The 14687-nt window shown below is 37.3% G+C and overlaps 6 protein-coding genes across 6 annotated transcripts; 5 read left to right on the forward strand and 1 right to left on the reverse strand.

Annotated features, from left to right (window-relative positions):
• Nucleotides 1-972: 972 nt before the first annotated feature.
• On the forward strand, nt 973-1734 carry SOMG_00024 (class I glutamine amidotransferase family protein; the record flags this gene model as incomplete). Its single annotated transcript, XM_056178823.1, has 1 exon — nt 973-1734. The coding sequence occupies one exon, from the start codon at nt 973-975 to the stop codon at nt 1732-1734; it is 762 nt and encodes a 253-aa protein (XP_056036799.1).
• A 1555-nt stretch (nt 1735-3289) lies between these two features.
• Nucleotides 3290-4060, forward strand: cmt2 (catechol-O-methyltransferase; the record flags this gene model as incomplete). Its single annotated transcript, XM_056178824.1, has 1 exon — nt 3290-4060. One exon carries the CDS (start codon nt 3290-3292, stop codon nt 4058-4060), a length of 771 nt encoding a protein of 256 aa, XP_056036798.1.
• Nucleotides 4061-4747: 687 nt separating this feature from the next.
• On the forward strand, nt 4748-5788 carry osr2 (potassium channel, beta subunit, aldo-keto reductase; the record flags this gene model as incomplete). The annotated part of the gene is made up of 1 exon (XM_056178825.1): nt 4748-5788. The coding sequence occupies one exon, from the start codon at nt 4748-4750 to the stop codon at nt 5786-5788; it is 1041 nt and encodes a 346-aa protein (XP_056036797.1).
• A 1060-nt stretch (nt 5789-6848) lies between these two features.
• Nucleotides 6849-8762, forward strand: str3 (plasma membrane heme transmembrane transporter Str3; the record flags this gene model as incomplete). The annotated part of the gene is made up of 2 exons (XM_056178826.1): nt 6849-7641; nt 7708-8762. The coding sequence occupies 2 exons, from the start codon at nt 6849-6851 to the stop codon at nt 8760-8762; spliced, it is 1848 nt and encodes a 615-aa protein (XP_056036796.1).
• Nucleotides 8763-9254: 492 nt separating this feature from the next.
• Nucleotides 9255-10940, forward strand: frp2 (plasma membrane ferric-chelate reductase Frp2; the record flags this gene model as incomplete). The annotated part of the gene is made up of 1 exon (XM_056178827.1): nt 9255-10940. The coding sequence occupies one exon, from the start codon at nt 9255-9257 to the stop codon at nt 10938-10940; it is 1686 nt and encodes a 561-aa protein (XP_056037151.1).
• Nucleotides 10941-11408: 468 nt separating this feature from the next.
• On the reverse strand, nt 11409-12860 carry SOMG_00029 (transmembrane transporter; the record flags this gene model as incomplete). The annotated part of the gene is made up of 1 exon (XM_056178828.1): nt 11409-12860. The coding sequence occupies one exon, from the start codon at nt 12858-12860 to the stop codon at nt 11409-11411; it is 1452 nt and encodes a 483-aa protein (XP_056036802.1).
• Nucleotides 12861-14687: the final 1827 nt, after the last annotated feature.

Consider the following 14687-nt stretch of genomic DNA (forward strand, 5'->3'; position numbering starts at 1 on the left):
GGTGTATCCAAACAGCACACAAACAAAACCTAGTGAATCAAATCATATACAAGGTCTTAAGCATAGACAACGTTTCAACTTTTTATCCTATGTTCCATTCATTTCTTTTCATTACTTGTTTACAAACAAGAGTTGAATGACTCCATGTGTCCAAGATAGCAATCCCATACAGATGGGATTGGTTCCACCTAGGGGTTTCCTCATGAGGCTGCGCTATTAATGATTAAGCTTATAGTAACGCAATTTAACAAAGTTGTTCGTATGCCATGGTATTCTCTAAGAAAGTAGTACGGAACAACGACGAAACATATTTCCAGCGCTTGTACGCGCTCGCTTAACAGGTTTTAACGAGACAAAAATTTCCGCGTCTTTTCCAATTGTTGACGACGTTTCCTTTTTGAGAAACAAAGCGAGTCCAAAAGACGTGGATTTTTTTGACGAGGCGATTCGTAATGATTCTCTTTTCAATTTCTGTATATTCTAAGCTAAAAAAGCACGTAAACAAAGCGAATGATGTATTTTCGTGATTGAGCAAAAGAAATTCTCATCCAAGTGGGGATTGCATCGTTTATCACGAATCCATCGCTATTTCTAACGCGAAAGTAGCATTGCGTGACAAAGTAACAAGTCATCGGAAGGTCACCGGGAAAAGGGCACGACCCCTTGACACGGAAATTTTAGCGTTCGGTGTTATATAAGGCCATGTTTCGTTCCAATGGTTTCAATTAGAACGTTCACATCGGAATTGGTTTAACGTGAATTGTAAAGGCTCGTAAATCCTAGAGAAAGAAATTAAAGGAGGAATAGAGGTTTTGGTATAATAAACAAACATATCTTAAGAATTTGTCGCTCTATTTATCTTGTGCATTCATCGTTTATCGTTTTTAATTTAACACTTTTTTTTTAACTGGCTTTCTTTCTTTTTCTTTTTTATTTCGAATTTATTCAACATTCAACTTTGTATTTGAATTCATGGCCAGACCAGCCATTCTTCTTAGTGTCGGATATGCCAATCATATTCCATTGTATGTGGAAGCAATCGTCAAAGCAGGTGGTACTCCAATCGTTGTCTATCCCGGTTTGCCCAAAAGCAAAATTCCCACCCAGGTAGACGGTGTCATCTTGGCCGGCGGAGACTCTGTTCATCCCAATCGATATGGCGAAGAATATAAACCAAACGTGCCAGTCACCATGGACGTGGTCAGAGATGATTTGGAATGGGCCATTGTCGATTTTGCCATGAAGCGTCATCTTCCGATCTTGGGAATTTGCCGTGGATGCCAATTGCTCAATGTGTACTTTGGCGGCACCCTGCATCAACAAGTCGCCCATGTTGGCTACGCCGATGTTCACCGACCCGGAAAGGACAAGGATTATCTGGCTCATATGGTGGTTGCGCGCTCGGGTCGTATGCTCTCGATTATGGGATCAAAACCAGTCTTTGTAAATAGCATTCACGACCAGGGAATCCACTCTGTTGGAATAGGTCTCAAACCAACCGTATTTGCCGAAGATGGTCTTTGCGAGGGTCTTGAATCCGATGACGGAAATGTCCTTGGTGTCCAGTGGCATCCAGAAGCTATTCTCGAAAAACAGTCTCATGCTCCTTCTGTATTTCGCTATATTGTCGAAGTTGCAAAAACTCAAATGATCCAAAAATCTACCATATTGAACGTTTTGCCCGGTAGCTCGCCTCTTGTTCCCCAATCTAGTGCTATTCGTACTGGCCCGTAAGTGGCTTCCTTTCATTCCATTTACTTCTTTCCTTTTTTCGACCTTTTACGATTTTCCCATTTTATTATATATATATATATATATAGTGAATCGTTCCATTCATTTTATTTATTAAATCCTCTAGCTGGGTTTGCTGAGGATATATATGATAATGCCATTCTCTCGAGAATGTGTATCTATTCAGTCTTTGTAATTTTAGGAAAATTGAAGTATCTTTTCATGGATGTTTTTTTTTTCTTATATTAGAATATTTATGCAGCTGTTCAGAATTTAGTTGTTTTGATTTCGTTTTCTTTCCCTCCTTGTATTCGTCAAGAATTGCTAGCATAGTGGAAATACTTATCTTATTATTATTATTTATATATATATATATATATATATATACATTTTTTGAAAAACATAAAGTAGAAAGATTTATGGTAAACCGAGTTTTTTGAGTTGCTAAAAAACAATGAACGATTTGTAGTGTTGTTTATGTTTGATATGTATTGTCTATTCTAGTCAGAGGCATATGCTCAATAGGAATAGCCCTTACTGTTTAGTAGATAAAAGAAAATGTTGATGATCTTTTAATAAACATTCAAATATCTAGATTGATGCAAGCCTTCTTGATGCCGAGTAAAATACTTTCGAGCCAGAAAATTTCATAAAAATCCATAAAAAGTTCAAAGGTTGCAACTCAATAACAACGCTTTGCAGTGGATGGAAAGTAAATAGCTGAACCATCAAACGTTTCCCCCAAGACAGTAGAAACCCTCCCGAAACTTTCGCTGCAAGATTAACGACCGCAACTATCAGAAAAGAAAACCCGACTAACTGTGGAACCTTTAGGAAGAAGCTTGGGTCATGCTTCCCCGATGGAAACTAGAATGCCTTGCTTTCACCTTTGCAAGCAGAATCCACCTCACACAAAATGACCTCCGCCATCGGCTCCTAAATACCATACGTTCTTCAAATGCTTATTCTTTACCTTTTTAATGCCGATCGTCTGTCCTCTATAATAGATGTTGCAATCAAAGTGGTCTCTTATCAATCCCAATTCCAGTCATCAAATAGTCCTTTATAACACAAATTAAAAACTAATAAAACATTCAATCCAGGCTTTTATTGGAAACCTTCAACATTCTTCTAGTAGCATCCAAGCTCCATTCGATCTGATAAACGAGCCAAGCCAAGTTAAGCTTATTCAAGAAAGTTTTATCTGATGATCACAACGGCTTATCAGATCCCAATCGAATGGGGTTCTCAAGAAAAGTGCAACTAGTTATCAGCGGAAGCCGCGGTGATAAGTTTGCATTTTCGACCGATTCTATGAAAGAAGAATCAATGAAAAGCCTCCAAGACTCCGTGATTGAATGCGAATTCACGTTCTAGTTCGATTTTTCAAGCACCACAAATCTCCATCAACGTCATGATTGTCATGAAGAATGTTTAAGAAGAAAGGTACTAAAAGGCATAAGAAGACTCCATCTATAAAGATCCTCACTCGGTCCTTTCCAAAATTAGGTATCTAATTGCTTGTATTGTTTTATTGCTTTGCCTTGTTATAAAAAAAATGACTGCTGAATACGAAAAAGAACATGCTCTGTTGAATCATATATTCTCTTTGCCATCTGAAAAATTGGATGCAATTCGTGGAGAACCCGAGTTGGTTTTGAAGGCTATTGACGATTATCAAACAAGCGCACAGATCCATTACATGGATATTGGCCAAGTTAAGGGTCGAATCATTATTGACAAAATCCAAGAAAAGAAACCCAAGGTTATGGTGGAATTAGGCGGATACCTTGGCTATTCTGCGATTTTGTTTGGTAAAGAACTTTTGCAGGACCCTGCCGCCCATTACTATAGCCTGGAAGTCAATTCTACCTTTGCTGGAATGGCTTCCAAGTTGATTGATTTGGCAGGACTTTCTCACAAAGTGACGATCCTCGTCAGCTCTGCATCAGAATCGTTAGTTACATTACAAAAAGCATTGCAAAAAGAAATTCCAGGATTCCACGCATTTGATTTTGTTTTCATTGACCACTGGAAAGATTTGTACGTTCCCGACTTGCGAGTGATGGAATCTTTGAATCTAATCGCTCCAGGAACTGTCTTGGTGGGCGACAACATCTACAAACCAGGTGCCCCAGAATATGTCGAATACATTCAAGGCACTCCCGACTCCAAGCGTGAGCACAACGCCAAGGTTCGCAATGTTAATGGACACGACTTTGTTGGAAGATGGGATATTTTGTACGACTCGAAAACCGTGCCTGTCGAGTTGGGAAATAGAACGGATGCCATTGAAATCACTCATTGCACTGGGTACGCTGAAAAGTGAACATGATGGATTCTCTTTTCTTCTATGTTGACCATGTTTTTTTATAAGCTCATTCTTTCTACTTTGTAAGGCTGATCTCGTAAGATATATACATTTTGAATCATAAATACATTTTTAACTTTCTACCTTTGTTTTCTGATAGGAAAATGTTGTTGGATATACAGCAAGTCGTCATGTCATTCATAGTTATCGAAAAGTATGGTCATTTATGGCATTGCTAAAGTAGTTTTCTGATTTCTTTCTTTTTTTTTTTCCGTCCGTTGAATGTACTACTAGATGCATTGTTTCAAATGAAGCCGCTACAATTTGGGCATCCATGATGATACTTTTACAGTGAATGTTTAGCAACGAACACACTTCATCTAGTTCTCTTAACAAAGAAACGACACATAAGATTTACAGCCCAACCCAAGTATACCCTTTAATTATATCTACTGTGCTGTATAGCATTTTGCTACATATTTACTTGCACGACCTAAGAAACCGACCAATTTGGATGCTGTATTGCAGCTAAATAATGACATAATTGATACAGTTTTGCTTACTAAACATAACGAGATATCCAGCCACTATTTTAAATCGTTTTCTTTCCGACTTGATAAGCACAACCTCCCTTCGTAGTGCATACTTATAAAAGTCGTTTACTGCAGACTTACCTACTACCAAACAGTTGCGCTCTCTTTCAATATGGCCACTAACCAAGAGACAGTTCACTTTGATCCCAAAAACATGCAGTTTCGCTTTCTTGGTCCTTCTGGATTGCGAGTTTCTGCCTTCTCTTTAGGAGGTTGGTTGACCTATGGTAACACCGGATACGATATTGAACATACCAAAAAGTGCCTCAAGCAAGCATGGGATTTGGGAATTAACACGTTTGACACTGCCGAGGTTTACAGTCAAGGAAACTCGGAACTTGTTATGGGGAAAGCTATCAAGGATTTGGAATGGAAGCGTTCTGAATATGTTTTGATCACCAAAGTGTTCTTTGGTGCCGGTCCTAAGCTCCCCAATACTACGGGCTTGTCAAGAAAACATATCCTTGAAGGTGTTAACAATTCTCTAAAGAGACTCGACACGGAGTATGTGGATGTGATCATGGCCCATCGTTATGACCCTTCCGTACCTATGGAAGAGATCGTTCGTGCCTTTACACATCTTATTCATGAAGGCAAAGCATTTTATTGGGGCACCTCTGAATGGAGTGCTTTCGAAATCGAGCATGCTCACCACATTGCTACGAAGTACAACTTGATTGCCCCCATTGCTGACCAACCCCAGTACAACTATGTGACGCGTGACCATCTTGAAAAGGACTTGCTGCCTCTCCAACAAATCTATGGTTACGGCTCTACCGTTTGGAGTCCTTTGAAATTCGGTATTTTGACCGGAAAGTACAACGATGGAATCCCGGAAGATTCTCGTTTGAATACAACATATTCACAGTACGCAGATCACCTTAAATCACCTGAAGGAAAAAAGACCCTTCAACAAGTTCGTCAAGTGAGTCAAATTGCCGAGAAATTAGGTGCGTCACCCGCTCAACTTGCCCTTGCTTGGACGTTGAAGAACCCCCATGTGTCTACAACAATTTTGGGTGCTAGTAAGCCCGAGCAGATTGTGGAGAATGCCAAGGCCTTGGATTTTGTCGATAAGTTGACTCCCGAAATCCTAAAGGAAATGGATGATATTTTAGAGTTTAAACCTTTGGATGTCCAATACCGCCATTAGGTTTGTTCATTATGGCTAAGATGAGATTGGTAATGCCCTTACATTTGATTAGTTTTAAATATAAGATTTTGAAGATTCTTTTCTAATAAAGCGGGCGATGCCCCCTATTAGGCGTAATCCAAAGGTTTCCTTTGTTTTCGAAAGGTTTAGAATTTTGCGATATATGTAATGTTTTCCAATCACCAAGAAAGAAGTCCTTACCTATGTCAACAACAACTAGTAGATAATATTCTCACTCTTTTCATATACTTGCTATCGTGATTTTCAAATGAAATCTTCTTTTTGGAAATTGGAAAGCGAGAACAACTACAAGTCATATACACATCATCACTTCGTTTTCCTTGTGCTGCAAATCGTACCTCCAAAACAAGCAAGTATGAACTCTCATAAAACGATCAGTTTGCCTTTTCTTACTCTCAAGTTATATCTATGCGAACTTCAGCACAATATCTGTAGATTATCAAAACTCCTGATATAAAACCAAGACTTTAATCTGATTTGATAAATCTCCACATTTGTTTATTAGAAACGAGGTTCGTTTAATTCAATTTTTACTTACAATCCTTTGCTAAAACTATCCTTTTCTTTAAGTACTTCTGGTTTCTTCAAGTGTATCTTCACAAATGAAACGGAACCAAGAGCCCTGTGAAAATGAGAAAGTAAATAAAATGCTGTCTAGTGATCAAAGATAAATCCAAGAGCAAATCTAAATTTTTATTCTTTTTTAAATTGTCCTTAAACTGTTTATTAAAACCAGACAAGCTTTATTGTTTAGTGTTATGATTTGTGAAACTGTAGATCACGTTTAGCGAATTCGAGATAAAATACTTTGAGTAGTCAGAAATCCGTTAAGTCAGTGAGGAACAATCGCAGCACTTTCTGAAACTTATCCTCCGTTCTAATCAAATGTTTTAATGATTAAATAATTACAAATAAAAAAAAAAAGCACATTACTCTACGGTTATTCCGAAAACCTATGATCAGATAAATGATAGACCATGGTTGATAAAATTTTATCAGATCATTATATTTAAGACAGTTATTGCCAGTTTGTTTTGCAATGAATAAAATACATTCAGAAGAAGCTATTAAGATGGAGAGTTCTATCAAAAATGAAAAAGAACAGGAGACAGTGATTGAGAAATCTTCGGATGGGTTTGCAACTTTTTATGGTGAAGGTCCTAAAGATGGCAAGGAAACTTATTTTGAAAATCGTGGTGTAACCAAAATTGAAGAATCTAGACTATTTATAAATCGTAATAGAAAAGGAAAGTTTCTGGCTTATGCTTTTGGCTTCTCAATCTTGGTATGCGCGTGGGCTTATGCGATTCAGGAATCGACTACGTACAGCTATCAGGTATATGCAACTTCCTCTTTTAATCGACAGTCTTTATTGTCTACTCTTGAGATTGCAACATCCATTATTTCTGCAGTCTGCAGACCAATTTTGGCCAAAATTTCTGATGTTACGTCTCGACCCGTGACCTATGCTATCGTTTTGATTCTATATGTGATAGGATTTAGTGTTGTTGCTGCCAGCTCAACGATCTCTGCTTATGTTATTGGTGCTGTGTTCATTGCCGTAGGTGGTTCAGGATTGGACTTCTTAAACAGTGTAATCATTGGCGATTTAACCCCTCTGAAATGGAGAGGATTTGCAAATGGAATTTTATCTACTCCCTTCATCTTTACTGTATGGTTTTCCGGACTCATTGTTCAAGGTATTTTGGACCGTAATTGGAGATGGGGCTACGGGATGTTTGCTATCATTATGCCATTTGTCCTTGTTCCAGGAATTATTATTCTTATTTACCTAGAAAAATCTGCCGACTCCCAACGCTCTGCTGAGCCTGGTTCGGTGGAGCCCAACTCTGGAAAAGATGAACGTTTTGTTTACTCAAAGTCTGAGTCAAAATCAGCCAACGAAGGTCAGTCTCCTGAATATTCAAAGCAATCTTCAAAACTTAGAGATATTTACCAGGCAACTCTTGAAGTAGACGCCTTCGGTTTGATTCTTCTTGGTTTTGGTTGGTCTTTATTACTTCTACCATTTTCATTAACTAGCTATGCAGAACATGGGTGGAGAAATCCAAGTATGATTGCAATGATGGTCGTTGGTGGAATCAACTTACTTCTTTATGGCTTATACGAGATGTTTTTGGCTCCTTATCCCTCGTGCCCTCGTCGCATTATGTTCAATAAAACATTCATGATGGCAATTATTATCGATTTCTTTTACTACTTTGCTGGCTACATCCAATCCTTATACCAAACATCTTACACGTGGATAATCAAAGATTGGTCATATAGAAACTGGTCTTACTTTTCCAACATAACTACAGTTGCATTATGCTTTTTCGGTTTAATTGCTGGCTTCATTCAAAGAATAACACACCGTTATAAGTATTTACAGGTAATCGGGCTAGCTATCAAAATTGTCGGCTATGGAATTCTATTAAAACCTGGGGTTGGAACCACCAATACCGTGAGCTTGGCGTTCTCAGAAACATTAATTGGTATGGGCGGGTCTTTCAGTGTTGTTGGATCTAGTGTTGCTGCACAAGCTTGTGTTCCCCATCAAGACCTAGCTACCGTCACTTCCATGCTTTCTTTATGGACAAAAATTGGTGGTGCGATTGGATCTGCTATTGCTGCCCCTATTTACTCCAGCAAGGTGAAAAAATATTTATATGAATACATGCCTTCCAACGTTACTCAGGCTAATATCACATCGTTTTACAGCGACACGAATCTCATACGCAACTATCCCATGCAGACTAATATTCGTCAAGCTGCTGTGAAAGCTTACTCTAAGTCTATGTTTTACTTATATGCTCCGAGCTTAGGATTGTCATTTATTCCTTTCATCGCAGCGTTTTTTCAAACCAATTACTTCCTTGGTGACCAGCAAAATGCTTATGATCAAGAAAAGCCGAGAAAAAAGGACCAGACGGATGAGCAGACGCAGATTTAATTGTTGTTTACAAAGGGGTGAAGTTTATATAGTCCTAACAAATTCAATTTAATCTAGATACTTAAACTACCATAATGTGACTTAATAAATTATTTTGTAACGGAAATCACATATCTCAAATCTATATCGAGACTAGAAAATACAAGGATCTTAATTTATTAGGTTTCAGACAACTCCTGTTCATTTTTATTTTAAATTTCGAGCGTCAACTGACGAAACATCATGGTGTTTTGTTTATTAGACATTGATCAGGTAACGCTTTGAATCAGATAAAATTTCTAAGTAGCATGCGTTATCTGATGGCTTATCTGATCGGACCAACAATACGAATAGTCAAGTATATAAACATCACAAGCTGTCCTTTTCATTACAGAGTAAATTCCAAAAATATATAAGCATCAACTTACCATCGTGACATACAAATTTCTTGATAAATATATACCGAAAGCATCTTTCCTTGTATATTTACATTGAATTCTATGAAGATCTAAGATGAGTATTACCATTCATGATAAATGGGCGATCGCAGCCATCATTGTAATCCTTTCAGTTTACTCTATATTCATATTTTTCTTTTCAGTTGAATATTTGAGAGCGTATCGGAAGTCTAAATATTATCAAAAAACCTCAAACCGTGGAAACACTAACAATGTTTGCGACAATATATATCTATCGATCCGAAGTGTTTACGGCTACCTAGTTACCCACAAGTTGTTTTTAAACTTTCTTTTATATGTGATTTTTATTTTGGCTTCTATTCCTTTTGTTGGGTTACAAACAAGAAACGTGATATGTCCAAAAGACTGGAATTTAGTCGGCATAGCCGCTCGACTGGGATTTCTGGCATCAGGTTTATTTTTCATATCATTCTTTTTCAGCTTAAAGAATAATCCTTTTACCTTAATGCTTTTTTCCTCTCATGAAAAGATGAATTATCTGCATCGACAATTGTCTATTATCGCTCTCTTTATCGGCATAATCCATGGTTTTTGTTTTGTATTATGGTCAGCTCAAAACCACAAGTCTTTACTTACAGATAGGATTACTTTATACGGATATGCGATTGGGTGCTTAATTATCACTATCTTTGTTAGCAGTCTTCCTTATTATAGAAAGCGATATTATGAGGTTTTTTTTGCTATCCATCATTTATGCAGCGCGGGCTTCTTAATTTTGATTTGGAAACATCACCCAACGTCAATCAAATACATGAAAATCTGTATGTTTATGTACCTGTTTGACCGATGCTGTCGAATTTTTCGTAGCATATTGAATCGGTGTCAATTTCATTGTTCTATACTAGATGATGATTTAATCTACATGAAAGCGCGAAAACCAAAACACTCTTTTTTCTCCTTACCTTGGGCCGCTGGAAATCATATATATGTCAACATCCCTTTTTTAAGTTACTGGCAAGTACATCCTTTTACCATGCTCAATGTCCCTACAGATGATTGTATCGAGCTTATTGTGGTTGTTCGTTCAGGTTTTACTAAACGCTTGGATGATTATCTTCGATCGAACAACCCTGTTGGACACGAACCTCGCCAGGATCGTTTGCTTCTACCGATCAACAAATTCCAAAACTATTCTACAATAATCGAGCAAGCAAATGAAACCAGTACGGAACTCACTGTTCCGTCACCGATAAACAATTTCCTTATGTGTTTTAATGTTTTGGTCGACGGGCCTTATGGACCGATTAGCAATCCTTGTACAATATATTCTTATGTTCTGCTAATATCTGGAGGCGTTGGTGTATCATATACTATGCCAATCTTAAGAGACTTACTGATTCGAAAATCAAAAGTGATATCGATTGAATTTGTTTGGACTTGTCGTTCGCCTAAATTATTGAAACTCCTATATAAGATATTTGAATACTCTTTGCATCAAAGCCATATCAAATTGAAAATAATCTGTCACTTAACATCTAGCATTCCTTATCATGAGGTTTTAGCATTACCCTCGAAACAAATTGGTCACTCCAGGATCGAAATTGTTGACGGAAGACCCGATTTTAACTGGACCATTAAGAGGTTTGCAGAAGAAGCAAAAGATCAGACATCTTCCTTGGCTGCATGCGGGTCAAATACCTTATTAAGAACATTAAAAAATTGTGTCACTGCCAACACATCCTCGACAAGTGATTTATTTCAGCATTATGAAGAGTTATAGCTTGTTCACGGGAAGCAGTTTTAATGTATTTATTTTTAACGAAAATTGTATTTTTCTGGTTTTTACTTACTTTATGACGAGATATTCTCCACATCAAGATCATGCTATACGATACATGCATTTTAATATTTTATTAATAGAAAAATTTACGATAATTACAATGAATTTCGGGCCATACATACATTCAATCTCAAAGTCAATAGGAGTCAAGCATTAAATTCATTGATTGAATATAACGTACCATATAAAATAAGAAAATTTCTACCTAAAGTGCTAGTCTAATGCATTTAGCGCAAGTTGTCATAGAAATAAGCATCTAAGTTATGAACAATTTCGACAGGTTAATTATTTTAGTCAACGCCATTATTAAATATGACATTAAAAACAAGTATATAGAAGAGAGAATAAAAGTGATTATCAGATTTAATTAAATGGGTCATGTCGATGATATGATAGTTCCAAGGAAACTTAGTATCTGGCTAAATCAAAAGTTTTCAATTTGCGAATTTTCTCTCCGTGAAGGAATAAAAGTGGAATACTTACGCTACAAGCTAAAAAAATGAAAGCAAGTAGCGTACAGCCCCATCCATATCCAAGACGAAGGAATAAAGATTCTGCGAACAATGGGAATGTGCCGCCAAATGCGAGCTGTAAAACTTTCACTGCTGCTGATGCGCTAGCAGAGTAAATACCATAAGTATCCACGATATACATGTTTAAGGGATTTGAAGTCATAACAGATCCAGCGCCAAGGAGCGTTGAGCCTATCAAAGGTACAAACCAAAATACTTTGTAATTTGCAGTCCAGCCAAAAATCAATATACCAATTTCAAAAAGAAGGCATCCAAGAATGCCCATTGGTAATCGGAATTCGGGTTCACTTTCACCGCCATGCTGTTTTAGTAAGTAAATATAAAACTTTTGGTTTATTGGTAAGGCTATAAATACAGCGATTAAAAGGCCCACAGATATAGAAACATACATTAGTCCACTGATACCCACGTTGAAGTTGTATAATCTTTCCCATGCTTGAGAAAAAGCCATGAAGACCAGTTGTAAAATCCCGAAAACGGTGCCTACCGTGAATGCAACACAGATTAGGATTGGTTGTGTTACAAGCATATGAAGCGGCTTCCTCATGCTTAATAATACAACCCATTTTTTCAAGAGTTCAGTACCAGTAAGGCGTTTCGCAACTATTTCATTCTCTCCAAGTTTACCAGTCCGTTCGAGCTTTTTACGATTGAGTATAGGTGGAAAGGTCTCTTTCAAAAAAAGGAAAGCGGACAGCACTACAACAGCTGAAAGCATCAACAAAATCCAAAATTCCCAGCGCCAACCAATTGAGCTTTGGGTAATAAATCCAGAAATAATTGGTGCAACGCCCGGTCCTAATGAAAGGAGCGTAAAGTAAATAATCATATATTTACCCCGATCTTTCTTTTCGAAAAGATCTGCAAGGGATCCTGATCCGTTGGAAATACCCACCGAACCAAACATACCAGAAAAAAATCGAAAAATTAAAAACATTTCTATGTTAACCGACAATGCAATAGGAATTTGCATTAATGCGAACAAGGAATATCCTAATAAGTAAATCGGTCTTCTTCCAAATTGTTCACTAAATGGTGCAAAAATCAATGTTCCAAATAAGATGCCGATAGAATAAAGGGTTGAACCAAGCGTAACAACCGTAGTTGAAGAAAGAAATTGTTCTGCAATTCTGGGGATACTGGGTGCGAAAATACTTGATCCAAATTGGTTCAGAAAAGTCATTGTTGAAATAACAATCACGTTCCTAACCTTGATTTTTAACGGCCATTCTTTTGGGTTGTATGGATCCCACGATTGTAAATCCGCAATAGCGTCTCTATGGTAATCGGACACGTCTGAGTGAAAGGACAAGAATTTTTTTACCATGACAGTATAAAGTAATGATCCGTAATCAGGTACTACTAAAAATTTCACTAACTTGACAGATGTTGGTTACCTATTGTTCATAGAAAAAATAAACGCTTGCAAGACAATCCAGGTATTTATTAGAATATATTTATACTTTTCAAAAGTAACTTCTAATGAAAGTAAAGACGCCGTCTTTTAAAGAATCGAATTTTATTACCATGATGATGCCTCCGCGGACCCTTCTCCGCGGATCACAGGAAACGTTTACGAGGTAATAGATATAGCTTTATGCCTTTGATTGTTAATCGTATTTAAGGGCTGGACATGTACCTTAAGCTTTTAAGATCATCCCGCAAACATCCTGGTTATACTCGTTTCAAAGTGGAGCCTTAAAGAATGATGACCTACCAACATATGCAGTTGGAGAAATAGAAAAAAGCACTATTTGGCTCCTCTTCTCTTAGCTTAATTTAGGTAGATAATTGGCGCACATGATATGATAGACGCTTGTTACTGTGGTTTTTATCACTTACATTTAAAAACCAAACTCCTTGAATTCTGTAATGCAAAAAAAAAAAAAAAAAAAAAAAAAAAACAACTTGGAAAGACTGTTATATTGGAAAGAATAGAAGATAAAGGGAAGAAAGTCATGAAGCAAGCATCGTCATGCCAAAGGGTTTTGGTCGTAATTGCTCCATTGACTTTTGGTGGATTTGTTAGAAAAACGATTCCCCGTTACTAGACCTCTGAAAATCACGAAAGTCTTTCGATAATTCCACCCCTGTACATGCAACGAAGATTTGCTGTTGTTGATACATTCAACTCGGCTCAGTATGGCTGGATGAAGTATCCGAGGGTTTCGACACAAAAGAAGCTAGCTACGTTCTGTTCATCCTTCGATAGAGTTAAAAAATGAAAAATTCGAAAAGTATAAATGTCGTTTAAAGCAGGTCGCAGCAACTGGTGAATCCTGCCTTATTTCCCATATATCGTCAAGAACATGCATCTTAAGAAAGACATACAATTAGAAACCTAAAAACCCAAAGAGGAACATCCCTAATCAGCCATATAGGATTCCATGGAAACAAATCAGTTGCACACATACTTATACCGAAGGTTACTCAACCCAGGATGAACTTGTGAATGAAAAAGATTACCACTGGTAAGGATTGATAATTGACAAATCCGTATAGCTTGGCAATTCATCAAAACGGTACGAATCTTAGAATAAAAGACACAAGGAACAAAAAGTACAAATATGATTCACCAAAAAACACCCAATATTCCTCTTGTATGTGTCGCTTTGTACCACAAAGCCCATCGTTCAACGTGAGAATGTTGAGGTGAACAAAGGAAGGATCACCTGCCAACATGTACTACGGAAGAAAGAAACTAGACAATACCAGAAAGGGTTTCTCGTTTGCTATAAAATTGAATGAATGTATTCAATCTTCTTGATTCCCACTCTATCATCAAGCATGGAAAGTAATCGTTTGTAGAAACAGGCATAGGATAGTACTTTTATAAAAGATAAATTTTCAATTCAAAGGTTTCATAAGCCGACATCAAAATATTTCTTTCTCCATGCTTCTATTCTTACCGTTCAACTTTTGTTATCAAAGAGAATCCCCACGACTAGCACCCTGCTAGATCAAAGGAGGGCAGTAACTCCTTCCTATGGAAACGTTCCTTTCACACAACTAGCTTTTGTGTGAGCCATAGGAGCATACTCTTAACATATTAGCATATGCTTTTCCAACTCATTCGATATGCTTTACACCAAGCCATAAGGAAGAAAGAACAAACTCGGCAATTGTTTCTCCACCATTTTAGACGTTCAGCATT

Source organism: Schizosaccharomyces osmophilus, chromosome 1, assembly GCF_027921745.1.
Source record: "Schizosaccharomyces osmophilus chromosome 1, complete sequence".
Classification (NCBI taxonomy): Eukaryota; Fungi; Ascomycota; class Schizosaccharomycetes; order Schizosaccharomycetales; family Schizosaccharomycetaceae; genus Schizosaccharomyces; species Schizosaccharomyces osmophilus.